Source organism: Epinephelus lanceolatus, chromosome 13, assembly GCF_041903045.1.
Source record: "Epinephelus lanceolatus isolate andai-2023 chromosome 13, ASM4190304v1, whole genome shotgun sequence".
In the NCBI taxonomy this organism is placed as follows: domain Eukaryota; kingdom Metazoa; phylum Chordata; class Actinopteri; order Perciformes; family Serranidae; genus Epinephelus; species Epinephelus lanceolatus.
This window is the reverse complement of record NC_135746.1, coordinates 26,905,972-26,927,884: the sequence shown is the minus strand read 5'-3', so window position 1 is coordinate 26,927,884 and position 21,913 is coordinate 26,905,972. Positions and strand designations below refer to the sequence as shown.

The 21,913-nt window shown below is 41.1% G+C and overlaps 1 protein-coding gene and 1 long non-coding RNA gene across 2 annotated transcripts in view; one reads left to right on the top strand and one right to left on the bottom strand.

Annotated features, from left to right (window-relative positions):
* The window catches only part of map3k5 (mitogen-activated protein kinase kinase kinase 5), a 107,690-nt gene extending 93,368 nt beyond the window's left edge, over positions 1-14,322 (bottom strand). The window contains exon 1 of the mRNA XM_033648524.2: positions 13,752-14,322. Within this exon, the coding sequence (XP_033504415.2) occupies positions 13,752-14,181 (430 nt within the window). The 5' untranslated portion in view covers positions 14,182-14,322. The remainder of the gene's footprint in view (positions 1-13,751) is intronic.
* A 2,944-nt stretch (positions 14,323-17,266) lies between these two features.
* LOC144466476 (uncharacterized) overlaps positions 17,267-21,913 on the top strand; it is a 29,640-nt gene continuing 24,993 nt past the window's right edge. The window contains exon 1 of the long non-coding RNA XR_013493090.1: positions 17,267-17,428. This is a non-coding gene — a long non-coding RNA (uncharacterized LOC144466476). The remainder of the gene's footprint in view (positions 17,429-21,913) is intronic.

Below are 21,913 nucleotides of genomic sequence, written 5' to 3'. Positions count from 1 at the left end.
CGGGATGATTACCTCTTGTACTCGTGCCACAGATGATCTTTCACTGCTGTCAGGTTAAAGAGACAGGCAAGATAACAGAGACTTATGGACACGAGACAGATTTAAACGTGCCCTGCTCTTGTAAACAAACGCGGCAATGTTTACATTCAGCGTCTCTCATCAAAATGCTTCGTGTGTATCCCTGAAGGCTCACAAACATGCTGAATGCTTTTCCGTCCTCATAAAACATTTAAAAAGCTATTTTTCATGTCTTAATTCCTGCCTTTTGTGGGCATACTGATACATTTCTTGGCATGTTACTGCCTTAGTAGACTGGTAAATATATATATATGTATAGCCTCTCCTCTTGTCATGTCACCCACATCCCTTTGAGTGTGTTTTGTTCATGTCTCATCCATCATTAGCATAGTTAGCATACATTAGCTTGGACGGCTACCTTGGTTTGTTTGTTTACTACATCATGTAAACATTGCTGTCACTCTGAACGTCAAATCCGATTCAACTGACGTAATTATGTGTCAGGTACAGCCCTGCATGAGATACAAACAAATAGGGCCCCTTGATGACACTAGTGATGACAAAAACACCCAGGGTACTTTGACTTGGACTCAAGTCGCAAATATGACAATCTGATAGCTGACTTGAAGCACTGAAGTCTTAAAGGTCTAGTGTGTAGCGTGTAGTGGCCTCTAGAGGTGAGGCTGCAGAACTGAAACTTCTACCGAGTACCAAGCGTGTAAGAGAACTATGGTGGCTGATATGAAAATGTGAATGGCCCTGTCTAGAGCCAGTGTTTGATTTGTCCATTCTGGGCTACTGTAGAACAACATGGCAGGCTCTGTGGAAGAGGACCTGCTCCGTATGCAGAACAAACAACTCATTTGAAAGTAATAAAAAACAAGGTGATTATAAACTAATAAAAATAGTTAACATTAAAAATAGGGCTGTACATGACCCCAAATTACGTCAGTTTAATTGGATAATACAAATATTCGACTATTTGAGCGGGTTTCAGAGTTTGAACGGGATTCAGCAGGACTTTCAGAGTGACAGCAATGTTCACATAATGTAGTAAACAAGCTAGGTTATCCCGCAGGGCTAACTTGGCTAACAACAGATCCAAAAATGATTTGCTAAAATGCTGCAACAGAAAGCAGTGCATCATGATTTCAATTTGCTTCTGAATAGTTGTGACTTGACCTGAACTTGCTTTAACAATTGATTTGAGGCGCATGATACATGTCAGACACACATTATCAGATTTTGAGACATCTCATCAACTTGCTCTGGAAATGTCAAAATCCCAGGAACTAGTGATGCAACAGTTCCAGGTAAAACAAGGTGGTGCACGTTTGTCCCTCAGGGAGACATCATTACTCAGGTGGGATGACACTTCTACTTTTGCTGTTTTGTTTTTTAAATTTGCTTCTTCATCACACTTAACAAAGAGAAGAAAAGGGTAACAAACTGCTATAAACTCAGACTACAAATGCATGCAGGAAGGACTGGGAGCAAAATAAATATCTAGAGGCACATGTGTGACTGACAAGTATGAGTGAAAATTGTCTCTGGATGTGGTCAAACATCTATGATGAATTCCAAATCGGGTTCACGGGAGGCCAAAAAGCCATATTAAGTATAAACATCCAAAAATACAATCCTGGGAATGGAAGAAAAGCCAGACAAGTCTTTCAACTGAGTGTTTCTGTCTGCAGACACACCTCTCCTCCCAGAGGACAATATAGGAAACTAGACAATGGTTATTCTGTAGTTTAGATGCCCTGCCGGCACAGAGATTAATACTCCCTTTATTTTTACACACAAGTGTACTTGAGAGAAAGGACCCTGAAAATACCATGATGCAGGAAATGAGACCAACCTTCCAGTCACACCTTTCTCCTTGCAGTGGCAGACAGGCTTTTTTTTTGCTTTTTTTTCTGCTCCACTTTGTCTCCTTCTCACACACGGAGATTTTACAAACTGCAGTGTCATGGCCGTAAGGGGCAAAAGAGCTGAGAACAGAATGTGAATTCATCCACAAACAGGCAGAGAGAAACTAGTGCCGCTGCCCCGACTTGCCTCCTTCATTTATAAAATCTGCTAAAACAAGAGGGATTTGTTTTTATGCCAAGTCAACAATGTTTCAGCCTTGTCTCAATTACCTCACGATAGGTTTGAAGTACTGCTGTGCTTGTTTGCAAAATGCTGCACTGAAATGAAAGCTGCACTGAGCAGGAATTGGTTCACCTGAATTCACCTGAACGTCCTGAAAAGCTGAATAGCAGAAATGTCACACACCAGCATGGCAGATATAAATCTCCACACAGAATTGCAAACTGTGTCAGAAGTCAGCAAATGAAGTTGCCTGTTGACGCTCTGAAGGATTATCTGACCTTTATTTTTGCAATCCTGCTAGCATAGCTCTAGGAATGACAATGTCGGCCGGTCCACCACTTTGGTCCAGACTTGGCAACTATTTCATGATTTGGAATTTTATACAGACATTCATGTTACCCAAAGGATGAATCCTGATGACTTTTGTGATCCTCTGACTGAAAAAGTTTTAACGTATCCTGTCAAATATCTCAAGATCTACTGCATAGCTTAGGACAAAATTTTGTACAGACACGCATGGTTCCCAGACGATGAATCCTCATGACTTTTGTCTTTGTGATCCCCTGACTTTTCTTCCAGTGCCATCATGATGCTGACATCTGTGGTTTTAAGTTAAGAGCCCTAAATATTGGATGGGTTGCCTGTTCACTTTTCACCCATCACTGTCCAATTCTTCTGACTAAATACCTGCAAAGCTAAAAGCCTTCCCATTAGCTTCAGTTGCACTTTGTGTTTAGTGCTAATCAGCATGCTAACACACTAAACTAAAACTGTGAACATGGCAAACATTAGATCAAGATGTCAGCACTGTCATTGTGAGCATGTTAGCGTTTAGCTCAAAGCACCACTGTTCCCAGCAGCTACAAATGGGTGTAGACTTGTTAGCCTTGTTTATAGTCAACATTTGGGGGCTAGTTTGCTCGAAGATTTGCAGTATTTACAGTAGAGATGACGTAATTACAGTGAATTACCACATTAAGGTAATTATTTAATGAAAGGGTTGACATGCGTTGCAGTAGCTTCCTCTAAAATAACATAGGATAATTGGATAATTTGTTATGAAGTTGGGTTAATGTCAAGAGGGGTGTTGGCATGTGCGCATGAAGGTGGGTGCTGAGGGTGCTGCACTGCTGACAAGGAGTGGAACAACACAGTCTGTAAACAGCTTGATTAGGTACCGTAACTCATGGGATATTTGAACATTTGTTTCAAATGTAGAATAGCATATGATAAGGTGTATAAAAAAGGATGTTTAAAATGTGCAAATTAAATAACTCCTGTGACCCAACGTTATAATGACATCACTATAGGTCATAGTACAGGGGTCGGGGTCAGCTCATGGGTCAGCTAAACTTGGTTAGAGGTTTGCTGTAACAGGAGCTAATCAATGGTGCAAACAAGCTGAGAAAGACCAGAAAATTGCCAGGACAGTGTTGGAGCTGCTCCTTGTACAGTATGCGAGAGAGTTCCAGAGTTTTACGGCAGCTAATGATGGAGCAGACGTCAAACGGACGTATTATTAGCTCAGTGGAACAGAGCTGCATCAGCAAGGAGACAACTGGATGTCTGACACCATTCAAAATGCATTATTAGAAATTTTGGCACATGCAGTCCAGGGAGTAAATGCGTCTGAGGCACGGGAGCGCATATTCTTTGGACTAACAGTTGATCAAACTGCCGATGTAAGTACGTCTGAGTAGTTTAACAGTAGCTCCTGTGTAAGTGTGTGCACATACATGGTTACAGACCATGCACCAATGTATGTATGAAGAGAACAGGACTCAGCATTGGAGGCAGGGCGCTGTTCAGTCCTATCTGTGCAGCCCATAGACCAGGCGCAATTGAGACTTCTGCCGACCAAGCTGCCTATTTCTGTTTAAGCACTCCACTACCTTGATTAAATGATTTATTGTGTGGCTCTTCTAGACTTTCATATTAATAAGACAAGTCATTTCACTGGGGTTGTGACGCTCAAAAAAAATATCCCCTGATTTCCAGACATCTCTTTGCCGTGCAATTCCACTGTTTGCCCACTACGACAATCAGCTTCAAAGCCCAGCACACTTCCTGGGGACCTGGCAGCACCCCTCAGCAAAAATATGTTCCCACACTCCTGGGTGTTGGCAGCGTACAGTAGAAGTATGAACAAAAAAAAGGAGACTCTACCGGTGTCAGAGTACCTTAAAAAAAAAAAAACCCACCTTAACTTGTACTTTATCTTGCAAAATTCTGAACACCTCTGTCGCCGCCTAAAAAAAAAATGTTCTCCTTCCCACAAGCACCCATTCATCAAACATACAGATTTGCATCAGCTTCCCTCTGTGACCTTTGCAGTGCATATGCGAATCAAAACAGTGAAACAAACCAGCCTAAAGCTGTGTACGTGAGAGGAGTATTGTAGAGTGCTGATGAGTAACACCACCTGTTAACTGGAGCCTGGTTACAATCATATTCGTAGATACTGCAACTACCGAACTTGTTGCATTCAGCAGTGTGGTTTATATGTTTGCAGCAGGAGAAAACAACAGTCTAGTAAAAGTTGTAGCTGAGAAACAACTCTATATCGTTTACTCTTTAAATCAAAGGAATGTTCCTTATCTTGTACATATCGCTGTATATTACTTTTCAGATACAACACAGTAATCCCACTGATCTTTTGGGATAGGTCGAGCCATTGACTGTTCCCTGGTACCTTATCATATCACTGATTAATCACTCTCTCTCATCCTCCACTGCTTTCTAAAGACGCTGGCAACCCGCTCCTGTTCCCTTTCTCCTCAGACGAACCCCTGATAAGACCTGGAGGGAAGCTTTAATACACTGCCTCTCCACCTCCTGTCATTTTTCTGTGGCGCTCTTAAGAGATTTACCCTGAGGTTTATCCTACAGTATACTGCACTTACAACATGTTCAGTGCATATGAAGAATACCGTCTTAATTTGACTGTTTGATGTCGAAATACTGCACACGGGGATGTTGGGGATTACGGATATTAGTCTGCAGAGCATGCAAAGATGTCAAATCAAAAAACCTTGATGTGATATGACAGCGAGCTTAAGTGCTTCATCGCCGACGTGCTTCAACTGTAATGTGGATTTCACAACAATAATGAATGAAGAACAGACTGTTAGATTCCGAGTCTACACTACACTTCCTGTTGAGAAATATCAGCGTGAAAACAACTTTTCCTCACTAACATTGCGGTTCTGCCTACAGTCTACCTCTCCTGCTGAGGTGAAGTCGCTTTTCCCCAGACGCCAGTGAGCGGCCTGTGGGCTAAATCCCTCTGACCTTGTGCTCTCTAACCTCTGACGAGCAGCCAAGCATACAGAGTAAACAGGAGGAAGGATAAACAACTTAGCAGAGGGCCAGCTGATGGGATTTCAGAGTAGCGTGGCCTCCCAGTCGGGAAGCTGAGTGTATAGTCTTATGCTGGTGAGTCTCGAGGCGCTCTCGACAAGAAGCTGTCAGCTGACTTGTGGTGGTGTTGACACTGATCATAGTAGGATCTCAGCTGTAAGGATTACATCCACGTCCTACATTAGATTTTATGTTTTCTACATGTTAGGATATTTAAAACTAAAGTGACATTATTAAAGACACATTAGAAAACATAAAATAACAACAAATTTAATATTAAAAAATGGCAGGAAATGATCACAAAGGGGCGGTACCTGCATGCTTTTGCATGACCTAATCAGGGCAGTAAATCTATTATGCTAATTTTCAGGTTCATACTTGTATTTAAGGTTTCTACTGTATTGATCCTCTGTCTGAAATGCTCTGTTTCCACACCCGTATCTTTAAGCTCACCTCCCGGAAAAGGCCCAGTCTGCTCTGATTGGTCAGCGTTTCCAGATCTTCCATATCCCGACATCTCTGCAGAGTCTGCACTGTCATTGCAGTGAGGGAATGACCAAAACAGAGAATAGTGACACTTTCTATTATGATATGTAATGTTCCAGCAGAAATAAAATCTTGAGACGGGGAGAAATGAACAACATCAGCGACCAGGATTACAGGTTTTCCTGACATAAGCATGATGCTACATGTGCGTTAAAGCGCCATTACAGCCTCGGAATGACTGTAACCGAGAACAGCAACGCTTTCTACCGTGAAATATCATCCAATAAAAGCTTCTGAACACAACTAGATATGTTCCATCAGGAATATGGTCCTAAATTGGGGAGAAATCAACAACATCGGCAATCAAGTTTACATGTTTCCTTCGCGTTAGCATTTAGCTACATGTACGTTACAGCATCATTGTAGCCGCGGAATGACTGTAACTGAGAATAGCGACGCTTTCTGCCGTGAAAAATCACCAATAAAAGCTTCTAAACACAATCAGATATGTTCCAGCAGAAATATGATCCTACATTGGGGAAAATTTAACAAAATCGGCAACCAAGTTTACATGTTTCCTTGGCGTTAGCATGTAGCATGAGTGTAGGCTACATAATGTAAACACTTATAGTAGCGTGCCTGAAGTAGAAGACCATATACAGAAATCTTGATGCCATACTGTAGCCAGAGTGGAAAAAACTGTTAAAAGGGGTGTTCAAAAAGGTAGGAAACCTCAGGCTTTTGCTCATATGCATTACTTTATTTGAAACTTTGGCCGTGTTTGATATAAAAATTCTTCATTGTAACACTGCGTAAGACAGAAAATATTGAAAAGCGTAATGGGTCCCCTTAAAACCGGATCGTTGCGATCTGTGGACTTGCTCGAAGGGACGAAGTGAACCTTTACAAACTTTTCTCATTGAGTTCAACTTTGGTAAACAGAGTAATCCCACTGATCTTTAGGGCAGGTAGTGGAGGACCACTCCAGGCAATACAAATATAATGCACCTGTTAGCTTGTGACCGCTTCACCTGAGAGCTCAATAAAATGCTTCTCTCAGCCATCTCAATATTACACCAAAGTAAAAGCACAAGTGGACAGCCTGAAAACTAACTGTGAGCCGTATCTGTGTTGCTGGCAGAGTGGTGAGCGGCGAAGTCGAGCAGAAAAACAAGAGGCAAGCAAACACTCAGACTGAGGCAAAAGCTGCTTTCAGAGTGGTCAGGAATTGTTCAAAAACCCATTGTGCTCTCTGTAAATCACACAGCAGTGCAGCGTAATGATCGACTGGAGAGATAAAGCTCTGCATACCACAGCTATGACCGAACACTCAATCCGCTCACATAGATGGAACAGCACAAGTCTGTACAATTGATCTCTGATAAATATTAACTGCTGCCTTGTGAACATTGCAACTGGGCATTCAGGCACTGTAGAGTCACACAAATTAAATGTGTTGGTTCAAACTCAATGCATTTTCCTGTCTTTGTCATACTTCAGAAGAAAGAAGTGATTTGTTATTACTTTGGCTGGATGTGTTTCAACATGCATTAGTATGAATTGTTATTTTGTGATCGCGTCGATCAAAGTAATGAGTCATTTTGAAACATATCGAGCGAGCCCACTTAACTGTTCAGTACTTTATTGTTGCCGTGTGTGCACTACAAGCCACACAGCGATCAATCAAACCTATCAGCTTATTTTACATGTTTTGGTGATCAAAGGAGAAACAGCTAGGCACTGAATCCTCCCGGCTCGTTGTCTCAAGTAACAGATGGGCTTATTAAAGAACTTCTTTTTCAATCTGAGAAAAAAACACAGCAAAAAAAACACCTCTGAACAAATGCCTTCAATACACTGTGTGGTTCGGATTTCAGAGATGATATCTAAAAGTATAGTTTGCGGATTTTCAACCAGCTTTGTGTCATGACAATGTGGCTAGTATGTGTAAATGAGCTGTGGTAAACTCTTACCGAGCCCAGATCTTCCTGTTCATCTCAAGCTCAGCTCAAATTAGATTTTTGTGTGCCCAGCACCACAGAGACAAAGAGTATCGTACCAAGAGTGTCTCTAAAAGTCAGATCAAACTGTAAAACTAGGCAGTGCCATTCAAATATAAACCAAAATTATGTTACTGTATTGCCTATTTCTCACCTAAAATGTCTTCAGAAACATATTTTAGTGCACTGTTTGGCTGTTATATGAGAATATGTGAACAGGAAGTGGGCGCCAAACAGTTTCCTGTATTGTAAAACCAAAGGCTGAAAAAACTGAGCTGTAAAACTAAGCAGTGCTGATCAGATATAAAGCAAGATTCCGTTACTGCGCTGCACATTTATGGCCCCAAATGTTTTCAGAAACATATTTTAGTGCACTGTTTAACAGTAATTCGAGATTGTTTGCTGCTAGCTGGCCTGCATATTGTTTCCTGTGTCAAAACCATGGGTGGTATAAGAGAACTGGATACAGCATTGAATGCGGGCCCAGTTCATGATGATCCAAAGATGACTGGCACTATTTCCGCCGAGCATCTTACTTCCACTGGCCGAACAGGTAACTTCTGGTGTAGCGCTGCGCTAAATTGAATGGGGATAAAATCATTTATTCCTGTGGCTTTTCTAAACTTCTGAAATGTTATCAGACCAAATCAGATCAGGGTAACATTAGTTACCCTGTTTGTTTGTTTGGAAACATGTAATTATTTGGATTCTGGGACTGGCGCCATGAGATTAAATCACCACCATTATTCCCCTCTACAAAAGCTGACTGGCTTGGTTGTACCTCCAGCCATTCACAAGACCTCTGAACTGACAAAAATTTAAGAGATGGATGATGATTCAGAAATCTGGAATCCAGCTAACACAAACTCCTTCTCCCTCTGCAGCTCACATTGACATAAGGCCAGTTCAACAGAAGCAGTCTGATGGATTTAAAAACAACACTAAACCATCATGCACTCTGCTTACTCAGGGATGTGTGTGGTCAATATTGTGCAAAGGTTAGTTTGGGGAGTTCAACAGTTAGGCCTAGATAAATGATAACGATGACTCACAATGAGTCAGGCCAGACGGAGGAGTGAACCAGCACCTATGACAGATGCTCACAAGTGTATCGATCTCAGCTGCTGCTTTTTTTTTGTGACCTAGAAAAAAAACTTGTTTTAGAGACCACTAGAAGCAGCAACTCACTGCAACAGGAATGAATTCTTTGTGGTTATGCGCTTCACTGATTGTTATTGTCAGACTCTGTTGCTGCAGATATACTGTAAAAATCTGTAAATAAATGCCATTTAACTTCAAATCGGGGCAGATAACAGTTGAAAATTATATGAGCAACATGGTGTATTCTTTGGTCATCCATTCAAGATCCCACTGTGAGACTGTGCTTTTTGTTGCCTAAATTTTGAGATTAACAGAGAGAAAAGAGAAAAATCTAGCAACAACCAACTGTAATATGACATGAGACGATACGGTTGCCGAAGCAACATTGTTATACACATTTATTTTTATAAATAAAATAAAATCAGCCCAATGCTTCCTTTTCTGTATGTGTTGCATTTTCAAAGCACTGCAGATGGATAACCTTCACTGCTTACACACTGTATTTATTTTCTGTGTAAATACAGCCATAAACCCACGCAGCGTGACATGAAATGAACCTGCAAGGTCAGAGTTTAAAGGCCTTAATAGTGTTACACAGTGCTGAAATAATCGGTCAATAAAAGACTAGTCAATCTGCAGAAAATGAATTGCCAAGTACGTAATTTTGAAAGCATGACCACCAAATATTACCTAATTCTGGCTTCTCAAATGTTTCATATCATATTAAGTTAATTATGTTTATATTGAAGACTGTTGTTCAGACAAAACATGACATCAGAAGACGTCATGCTGGGCTCTTGGAAATTGTGATTCACATTTTTCAACAGATTCCAGTGTTTCCCTTCTATCTTTGGCAGTTGCAAATGGGGGAGGGGGGTGGGGGTGGCAAAAATGCATCACTGATGACTCCGCAAACCTCCATCAGTGCATGGGCGGGGAGATTTAAGCGCTGGTGCCACAGCAGGAAGCCTAATACTGTTCATTCATTCATCTGCGATGACACAGAGCTGGTTGAAAATCAGCAGTTTCCCTTTAACATGAACTTCAGAGTCTGCGTGGAAAGGACGGGTTATTCACAGACGGGTCTGCTGTCGATGTGTTTGTGACAGACAGACAGAGGAGGGATTTGTTAATATCAAATCTCCTAAGATTACTCTTTATTGTCGGCAAAAGTTTGCATCTACACTTTTCCCTAGCATTTCCTGTCTGTCGTGGCCTAGAGGCTTGGCAATCAGCCTCTGCCATCTCCCAGGCAATTGTTGTCTTTGTCCACAGTATCATGTGAAGAGGACATTTAAGGACAGTTAAGAACAGCTTGTATCTGAGGAGGACAAATACACACTCATGCACAAACAGGACCTATACATACATTAAATGGAGAGACATCAGGGTGAGGGGGCTGCCCATGGACAGGCGCCCTGAGCAACTGGGGGTCTGGTGACTTGCTCAGGGGCAGCTCGATAGTGCCCAGTAGGCAAGCTGGCACGTCTCCAGCTACAGCTCACGTTCCATGTTTAGTCCGGATAGGGACTTACGCTGGCGACCCTAAGGTTCCCAACCCAGGTCCCTATGGACTGGGCTGGAGCTTGGTCCACTAGTTAATCGACTGCGAATGGTATTGTTCTCTCAGATGGATAGAAAAACTTGAGATGCTAACATTGGCTGCCAAATATACCTGGGCAGCTTGTCCAAATAAGGTCGTGTGGGAAACACTAGATTCATTGATAATAAACTAACCATACGCTGCAGCTCTACTGTTAACCAAACATAGACTTGTTTGCTGATGATTCTTTTTTTTACAACTGAAACCAGAGCATGTAGTTTATTTACTCTCTTCTTTACATAACATCACTGCTGGCTGGTCTCAGTCAATAATATGTGATCACACTGTGAGTAAGACAGACTGAGTTCACACAACATCTGATCAATACGTCTTCAGATCTGATGTCTGACTCCAGGAGCAGAACCTGTGATCAATAGCTGCGCTGTAAATAACAAATCCCCTAATGATAAGATATGGTTACTCTTTATTGTCCACAAAAGTTTGCATCTACATTTTTGCCCTAGCATTTCCTGTCTGTCATGGCCTGGAGGCTTGGCAATCAGCCTCTGCCATCTCCCAGCCAAATGTTGTCTTTGTCCACAGTATCATGTGAGGAGGACATTTAAGGACAGTCAGGAACAGCTTGTATCTGAATCTGGAAAACTCATCGTTCCAAATTAGCAGGGACCCGCGTAGTTTCAGACGGGCTCTGAGCTCATTGTTTAAAAGTTTTTGTTGTCTGGCCTTCATCTCTCATACACACTGGTGCAGGAAGAGGATGAAGCGGAGTGTGTTTGAACAGATAGGGCAGACTGTTTCTGGGAAAATGACTCTGCCCTCCCATGTGAATTTATGAGAAAATTCCACAGTAGTTCAGAGGAAGACGACCCAATTTGAAAAAAAAAATAACAAAACAGAGAGAAAGCGGTAGAGAGCCCCGTGTGTTTGTACAACTAATAACGTGATGTTATGACAAGAAACAAGCCTGTCTTTTGTTGAACAGAAACTACACAACTGTCTGGTTTCACTAATACACTCTTATTAAGAAGGACTCTGACGGTCTTATGTGTGAATAAAAAACTTTTTGTGTCAATCAGCTGGTTGTGGCATCAATCTAACTCCAATTAGAGGCATTATTTTGCTCTATATTCACTATTTTTTTTTTTTTACCAGCTTTTCAATTTAAGAATCACTTTTGCAATCTGCTTCTCACTCGGGTGCTTTTTACATCAGCATGTTCATTTCTTGGTTAATAAAAAACATCCTAGTAAGCAATGATTTAGTCATTTGGAGGTCAAAAACATTGAGGCATCTCAGTTAAAACCGGGCTAGGGCTGAACCTTATGATTACTTTCACTGTTGATTAGCCTGCCAACTATTTTTTTGATTAATCAGTTAGTCAAATACCAAAAAGAAGTGAATAAAAATGGCCAACACAGTTCCTCAGAGCCCAACATAACATCTTCATATTGCCTTTTTGTGCAGCAAACAGTCTTTAACATGAAGATATTCAATGTACTATCATATATGACAGAGAAAACCAAAAATTCTTTACATTCGAGAGGCGGAAACTTGAGTATATTTGACATTTTTGCTTGAAAAAAGACTGAAACTATAAACTGATTTATCAAAATAGTTGCCGATTAATTTTCTGCTTCACTCTAAACTGGGCTAAATTTAAAGGAAAACAAAGTTTTTAAGACGTGTAAGTCACAAATAATGACTCCACCTTACAGAGCTCTACAGATTAGTTGCAGGCTGTTCACATGAGCAGTTTTTGGGTTGCCAGGTTGTGGCAGGTGTTTGTCCTTCTCCAGTCTGCTCGGCTCTCTAGTTAATCAGACGGTCTTTTGGCAAAGAGCTGCAGGGCATCTGGACCAAAACCACTTCCATTAATAGTGTTAGAAATTTACAGCTGCAGACTTGGATCACTGTAAGACTCCATTAATAAGTTTTAAACATTAATAGCTGCAGTCCTGATTTTTATTGCCGTGTTATGTATTTTGTGCACGCAGTACTTTTACAAGCAGTTTATTATAGGTGTCCTTGTTGTAGACGAAAAGGATTCACATTTTCATTCATGTTTGTCCTTCTCAGGTAAATCCTTATCGTTATTTTATTTTTATCATCACTGATATAGTTGAACAAACATTTATTTCGTTTAACACAGTTGCTCCCTACAGTTTGATGACACACCTTATTGAATCCTTGAGACTTATGTCCTGGTATTTTGCAAAGGTGTTCTTCTTTACAAGGCTTTCTGCTTCTCTGTAGCAGTTACAGGCATCTGGGTTATATAGTTTTACTTCTGCAATATCTCCTGAACAAATCCTGATACCAAATATGTGAGTGAAACGCAAACACTGGCTGCTGTTCCTGGCACCTCAACACACTGGCCTGCCCTGTACATTACAGCTGCTTTCTATTTGACCACAATCCCTGAAAGGTCTGCTTTCCAAAGAGTTTTTTTTCAGCGCTTATTATACAACTGAAGCTTTCCAGTAGGATTAGGAGCCAACTACTACACATACAATATGACTAAGAAGTGGGGGGGAAAGTGCTTTCAGTCAGAGGGTTCAAGTTTGTTTCTCTGCACCGTAGATTCCAGTGGAAAGTCCAGCCTCATGGCTCAACCCATGACACTCCGGCACAATACTGGAGGCGCACAATGGAAGCGGGGAAACTATGCGTGGGGGGGAAAATATAACAATCGTCCCCACATTTGTGGAGCAAATTAAACAACCCCAGTGATGCTCTTTTGGCTCAAAGACTTCCAGCTTTGCTTGTGCAGGGTGGAAATAACTGTGACATGAAGGCTGCAGCCCTCAAGCCCTGACATGATCAGCTATGTGTTGTGTTTAGGGAGCTCAGAGCAACCTGTCCTGCAGGCAAACAGTTTACAGGAAAGTGGTGATCCAGCAGAGGGTGACCTTTGACCCCTGAAACTAGTTTGCAGAGAGGTAAACATTCCTGTGACATGTCTTCATGAAGCAGCGTGTCAGGGGTGACTGGCTATTGATCTTGTGGTTTAATCATTATGGGGGGGAGCAAAGATTGAATTACTATGAAATGCATTTAAGGATTGACGTAAACAATCACAACAGGAAGCATTCAGGGTCAGTTTTGGGAGTTTCTACTTGACTCACCTGCGTTGTAGAAGCTGTCCAGCACCGTTGTCTCCCCAAAGTCCAGTTTGCCAAAGTTCACCGTCTCCAGTTTGCTGCCCACCGTGTCGCAGGCGTCCCTCAGACACTGCAGGGCCATGCTCTCCGCGTTATTCTGCGGGCTCGCTTCTCCGTTCACCACATAGGCCACCGTCACCGGCCTGCTTTTGCACGACTTTCCGGTGGAGAGCAACCCCCCGCCGTCCATCGGACAGCTCCCTGGGGTCGGGCTAAGCCCCCCGCTGCTGATCACCGAGTCCTGCCAGTAAGTCCCGGCTGCAGGGACACCGGAGGCACCGCCACCTCCACCGCTGCTACTGCCGGTGCTCTCCCCGCCGATGCTCTCTCTGTTGGGACAAACTCCGAAGCAAGGCACCGGTAAGGATATCCCGTCCTGGTCTTGACTCATCATGTTTCAAGGGTCACTCACTGTCTTAAAGTGTGGGTTGCGATGAGCGGCTCCTCCACCAGTCCTCCATGGAGAGCCAGTGTTACGCACGGCGGTTACCTATGGAGCCTCTGCACAGGCACGACGTGCAAACCGTCCTCCGTTTCAACACAGGTAAACAGTCTGTCAGAGGCAAGGGTGCAGCTACACATCATCATGCATGTTGGCAGTCGACTGCACGCTCACATAAAACACCTGATACCTCTGTTGGACACAACGGGCTGGCTTAAGTCACGACACTGTTTCGTGGAAAGAGAAAAACACCAAAGAGGAAAAGGCACCAGATCCGCGCATTCCTCCTCAGCGCACACAACACAGCCACATACTTCCCGAAGTTGAGCACCAGCGCCGGTATCCGCGCAGAAACGCCCACAGAGGACAGAAATGTCACGGCGAGTGGAAGTTAAGCGCAGTTAAAGGCTCGCAGCGGCGTGTCATCTCTCAGAAGAGAAAGTAGACTGCGCACGCACAGAGACTACTTTCATGCGCAGGCAGACCCTGCCCAGTTTCCACTGTTATCTTCCACTCACTCACGCACTGGGCGGAGAGACAACAGTAGGAGCCTGCCAGAGCTGGGCGGGGACAGCGGGGCCATATGTGGAGTTGTGTGCTACAGGAAAGGAAAACAACACGAGCGATCGGTGGTCCTGGTAATTAGGCAAACAGCCAATTTATCAGCTGATGTGATAAACACGGTGACAGAAAATGAAAGGAGCGAAAGACTAACATTTCTTTATTGAACATTAATCTCTATAATGATCTCAGCTCTGTTCTGGGCTGTGAGCTTGAAGCATTTCATAATATTGTAAACTAATTGCATGTCTTGTCCATTAATCTTATGATGCAGATTACAAAGTAAATTTGGGCGGTGATCATCAGTCAGCTGAGGAAAGTTTGAGGCCACAATTTTAAGTGCCATCAAGTCTGCAAAGGCAACACAGCTTCAAGGTGTCAAACTTTGAATTTCTAACTATGTTTGACAAATATTAAAGTTACATTAGATTTAATAAATTCATGTAGAAGCTCTTACCTTCTGTATAATTGTTTGTCACTTGTCTGTCTATCTTTCCTGTCATAAGGAGGACCTCTTGTGGTGAAGGCTTGATATTACAGGCCAGTACATGAACATACTGAAGCTAATTGATCTATCCTCCTAGCTTTTGTTTGGTATGCATTTTCAGTTTCTCCCAGCATTTTGGTATTAGTAGGACCTGATAAATTTAAAAAAACCGAAGTAATTGTCTTTGAAAGTTTTGCTTATTTATCTATTTTTAAATGATGTCCCCATATGAGGACATTGGGTTTATTTTTAAAAGTCATTTTGTAACTCTGGGTGAGTTTTCCTTGCTCCATACCCAAGCAGAAAACTGTTTGTCACACCTAATTGTCCCATGTACAATGCTGTGATAGTGCAACAATAAAGTCCCAGTGTCCTCAAACGAGATGATATTGAAGTCCCAATGTTCTCAAATGAGACAACAATAAAGTCCCAATGTCCTCAAACAAGTACCTACCAATTAAAAGTGTCTTACCTTGTTACTGACTGACTTGGCAGAGATGGCTGTCATCTTGTTTTACATGTAGTGGTGTATTGTGGTCTCACTACCACTAGATGGCGCATAAAGTGTCCCCAAAACAGGACAACAGGTCTAAGTTAAACAGCATTTAGTATAGGTAATGTCTTCATATGAGGATGAAGGGTCACAGATCACACATGGGAAATAAAACTTTTATTCTTGATTGACTAATGTCACATATAACACATACAGCACACAGTATGGTTTTTGTTTAGAAGAGAGAGTGATTTCCTCTCTCAGGGCCAGAGAATTTAGTCAACACACCATTTGTGGGCAGGTGTGAAAAATTTCCTCACAATTTCTCACCTTTTGCACATGGAATATAATACAATATTCTTTTTGCCTGAAAGCATCTTCTGCTTTTTTCAGTGAGAAGCACTATTTCACAGTCTATTTCACAGCTGAGGCTAGTGTTAAACCACTAAGAGTTTAGGTGATGTTTTTCCCCAACCTTTCCTCAATGGGAGAGGGTCTACATCACCCAGGCCACAACTACTTGGGTGTAATTAGGTGTAAGAGATTACTATTAGAACTGGGTGAAGACACATAAAAGCACCACATACATACCACGCAAAATATATTACTTTACATTTCCACCAACAAGACATTTATTATTTCTGTGTTGGGAAAGTATAATTATTTTCCATTACTTTGTCATGTTTAAGGATGTATTTGTTTTACAGTTTCTCCACCAGGATTCAATCAATTCTTCTGCACTGTTGTATATATATATTTTTTGTTTTAAAAACATCTGCAAATATATGAATCAAATATAATCCTAAATGTTATACCCAGACCGGATATCAAACAAATTTCCTGTTTGTTTGCACTTAAGGATACAAAAAGATACGAATACTACAATATAAAAAAAAGCATTGTTTTTTGACTACATGAAGCAGCACATCTTTGGGGTTACTATACTGTACTTTATTTATTTGCACAATTTCAGATAGAAGATAAGCTATGGGACTATAAACAGTGGATAAAACACATAAGAGATTAAAACAAGGAAACAGTGTGATATTCATGTAATCACAAAAGATATGCAGGCACAGCCAAAAAGTCAGAATGTGTAGTGTATAGAATTTCATCATCACGACAACGACACATTTTAAGAGCAAAATAATTACAATCAGTAATCAAAATGACCAGATTTTGTCCCCATTGTTAACCTGCCATGTCTCTCCATCTGTGTCCGGACCCAGACACTGTTGGAAAGAGGAGAGTCACAGTTTTCTTATGATATCAGTGTTGTTTTTGTTCTTCAAATATTAACCAAGATACCTCACTTTATAGATTGAGACACACATTAAACTGGGAGCGCATGCTGCATTCACAGGGCTGTCCCGGAGTGACAAATACACAGAGAAGATGGGGGCGCTTCTGTCCTGTTGCCAACGAGGTAACAGAAACAAGCGTACCCTAAAACATGGTGCCGGAAGAACTGCGGTCCGTTTGACAAACAAAGTGAGCATACACGGTTAGCAATGGACTTGACCTGACAATATTCACAAATTAGTTTAAGTTGATATGAAAAACCCTCCGATATTTTTGGTCAGTGGACCCTGACAGACTGAGGGAATGCATTTAACCGAGGAATGGACACATATTCGGACTTTATAGCGGCTTCAAAGGTAAGACGTTAGCGCTATTTTCTCACTGGTGTTAGCATACTGGTAAATGTGAATGAATTATTTGTTGGTACTCACGGTTTGTGTTAATTGGACTTAACGGCTAAACTGTTGAGAATCTAACCGAGCTAACGACGTTTAGCATGTTGAGAAAGGCAGAAATAATTTAATGTTATATTTTGATGCGCCATGCTAACTAACTCAGCAGCTAGTTCAGAGGCTTTATTAACATTACTCTGAAAGACTTTGTTAATTTGGTTTTCAGTGAAACGAACCGGGTCCGTTCACCCTGTTAAAATGTAGGCTACTAATCACTAACTGACCGCAATCAACATTCATGTGCTCACTTATGCTAACAAGAGTCTACATTTTTATTCAAAGTATACATTTATTAAGAGTTAACACTGGGGAATTCCTCATTGCCGGATAAGTTTACAAATTCACTGGGAATTGCCAAAAGCAAAAGTTTGTTCATTGTATTCATTCACCTGTTGCTGCTATGAACCACAGTGGCTCCTGAGTGTGGAGTAACCTTACTGCATTAATGCACATGGAGCTATCAATACACAGCAGCTTACTAGCTATAGAAATGTAATGTGGTCAAAAGTTTTTGGAAGGAGGTTCTTAAAAATGTGAACCAATATATTCAGGATACATACATACAGTACAGGCCAAAAGTTTGGACACACCTTCTCATTCAATGCGTTTTCTTTATTTTCATGACTATTTACATTGTAGATTCTCACTGAAGGCATCAAAACTATGAATGAACACATGTGGAGTTATGTACTTAACAAAAAAAGGTGAAATAACTGAAAACATGTTTTATATTCTAGTTTCTTCAAAATAGCCACCCTTTGCTCTGATTACTGCTTTGCACACTCTTGGCATTCTCTCCATGAGCTTCAAGAGGTAGTCACCTGAAATGGTTTTCCAACAGTCTTGAAGGAGTTCCCAGAGGTGTTTAGCACTTGTTGGCCCCTTTGCCTTCACTCTGCGGTCCAGCTCACCCCAAACCATCTCGATTGGGTTCAGGTCCGGTGACTGTGGAGGCCAGGTCATCTGCCGCAGCACTCCATCACTCTCCTTCTTGGTCAAATAGCCCTTACACAGCCTGGAGGTGTGTTTGGGGTCATTGTCCTGTTGAAAAATAATTGATCGTCCAACTAAACGCAAACCGGATGGGATGGCATGTCGCTGCAGGATGCTGTGGTAGCCATGCTGGTTCAGTGTGCCTTCAATTTTGAATAAATCCCCAACAGTGTCACCAGCAAAACACCCCCACACCATCACACCTCCTCCTCCATGCTTCACAGTGGGAATCCATCCGTTCACCTTTTCTGCGTCTCACAAAGACACGGCGGTTGGAACCAAAGATCTCAAATTTGGACTCATCAGACCAAAGCACAGATTTCCACTGGTCTAATGTCCATTCCTTGTGTTTCTTGGCCCAAACAAATCTCTTCTGCTTGTTGCCTCTCCTTAGCAGTGGTTTCCTAGCAGCTATTTGACCATGAAGGCCTGATTCGCGCAGTCTCCTCTTAACAGTTGTTCTAGAGATGGGTCTGCTGCTAGAACTCTGTGTGGCATTCATCTGGTCTCTGATCTGAGCTGCTGTTAACTTGCGATTTCTGAGGCTGGTGACTCGGATGAACTTATCCTCAGAAGCAGAGGTGACTCTTGGTCTTCCTTTCCTGGGTCGGTCCTCACGTGTGCCAGTTTCGTTGTAGCGCTTGATGGTTTTCTGCGACTCCACTTGGGGACACATTTAAAGTTTTTGCAATTTTCCGGACTGACTGACCTTCATTTCTTAAAGTAATGATGGCCACTTGTTTTTCTTTAGTTAGCTGATTGGTTCTTGCCATAATATGAATTTTAACAGTTGTCCAATAGGGCTGTCGGCTGTGTATTAACCTGACTTCTGCACAACACAACTGATGGTCCCAACCCCATTGATAAAGCAAGAAATTCCACTAATTAACCCTGATAAGGCACACCTGTGAAGTGGAAACCATTTCAGGTGACTACCTCTTGAAGCTCATGGAGAGAATGCCAAGAGTGTGCAAAGCAGTAATCAGAGCAAAGGGTGGCTATTTTGAAGAAACTAGAATATAAAACATGTTTTCAGTTATTTCACCTTTTTTTGTTAAGTACATAACTCCACATGTGTTCATTCATAGTTTTGATACCTTCAGTGAGAATCTACAATGTAAATAGTCATGAAAATAAAGAAAACGCATTGAATGAGAAGGTGTGTCCAAACTTTTGGCCTGTACTGTATATATAAATAAACTAAAACTAACTAACTAACTAACTAACTAACTAAACTAACATTACCAAAGGAAATCTGGCAGTTTTGGAAAATAAATGGAGGAGCTTCTGAAACAAAGTGCTGTTACTGATCAGTAAAGCCAAAGACGGGGGTCTGTGCAGGACAGCAAGTGTGCCCATGTGATTTTCAAGATTTCAGCATCCAGTCAAGTTGCAGGAGAGAAAGATTAAGCCCTAATGTTACGTTACCAAGTGGCAGTTGGAAATAAATGATACCAAAGATAATTTCATTACTGTACAAAAACTACATGATGGTCAACAAAAAAACGTACTGCAGTGTGTAAAATGTGCAGGTCAGTTATTACAGATGGAGATGCAAAAACTTAAAACAAACTTGTTTTAATGAATAAATACAAACTTTGAATTGGCATTCATGTTTTTTGTAAATTTTAAATATTGTGACTATGTTGTTAAAATGGAAATAAATTTGGTGGAGAACACATCATGACTTGATTAGGACTCAAAATCAAAGTTTAGGACTTGGGACTTAACTCAGAACTTACCAGTCTTGACCTGAGACTTGACTCAGGACTTGCCTGTTTTGACCTGTGACTTGAGTGCAAAGATTTGAGACCTTCTTGTGACTTGCAAGCAATGACTTAGTCCAATATCTGCCTTGTAATTGCTGAAACATTTGTATATTCAACTCTGTTTTATTACCATATTTTTAGGTATTTGCCCATTCATTCAGTGGTTTAGATAGGTGGTTTTTGTTGTAATTTGAAAACTTCAATACAAATACATAGCATATATATATAAAATGCTACATTATACTGGATACAGCTGCTACATAGCACAACATGGCAAGTGTATATGATAAACAATATTCATTGCCAAAGCAGGGCTTCACCATGACTGTGCTTCAGTGAAATCTCCAGATTTGTTGATGACATTAACATTAAATTTGATAAATTAGGTCCACAATAATTCTTCTGTCTTTGTTGCTTTAATTGACAAACGTTAACTCATCTTGTCTGTATTTGGGGTAAGACAAATTGAGGTAATAAAATGTCAGATTTAGTGTTGAGGGAACTGATCTCAGTGGTGCTGCAGCTGCTCAGTGTCAGCAGTTAGACATAAAACAGGATGGTGTTTTAGAACACAATTTATTCAATTTATTCGACCACAAGCCATTCACTAGATCAAATACATAATTACAGCAGAGTGTCATTCCCCTTTGTTGCCACTAGATGTCCCACAGTGACCACACATTCATCCATATATTTCACACAGTTACCAACAGCTCTCGATGACAAGGCTGCCAAACCAAACACATCCACAGGGCTGTGTTATTTCACTGCCTTTAAACACATCTGTCTGCTCTTCATTATTTAGCTGTGGGCAAATTACAGATAATCACACCCATACTGTTTATGCATCACTGTGTCTTCTTATTGGCACTCAAATCAAGTACTGTGAACGCTGAGGTTACATTATTGTGAGTCAAATTACACATTATTGAATACAATGAATATTTACATTTTTATATGAAAATCTAAATCTTATTCACATCATTCCTTCTTTCTCATTCACACACACACACACACACACACACACACACATTTGTCTGACATATACATGTACTGATGAAAAGAAATGTTGCTAATAGATGAAAATTTTAGTATTTATTTAATTTATAAGAAACTATTAAGACGTCAGGAAAACCAAACAATAGAAAAGGGTAACAATAGCTATGAACGCAACCAGTTGTCTTGCCTCTTGCAGCCAACGCTGCCTGACACATCTGGCACACAGAGCCTCTGAGCTGCTGAGCCTCCGCATCCTGCAGTCGAGCCCCAGAAAGTTTGTAGCTGCAGGCGGAAAAGTTTCTCCTGAAGCTGTGATCCAGAGCTTTTTCATATGCAAGGTATTACAGAATGCAAAGACTACTGACAAGGTGCAGTGACCTGTGCTTAAATTAAAATGATCTTTTGTTGTATCCATATTTTTGTTAAATCAATATTTCCATATTATAGTATGTAAGTCTTATCATCAAATTGTACCTAAAGTATCAAAAGTAAAGGTACTTAATGTCCACTGTCAGTGTAATATTATATTCTAAATTTAAATATTATGAGATGCATTAACATGTATTTCAAACTATTTTACAAGTCGTTAGTAGTTTATTCTTCAACACTGTGTTGGCTGATGATGATT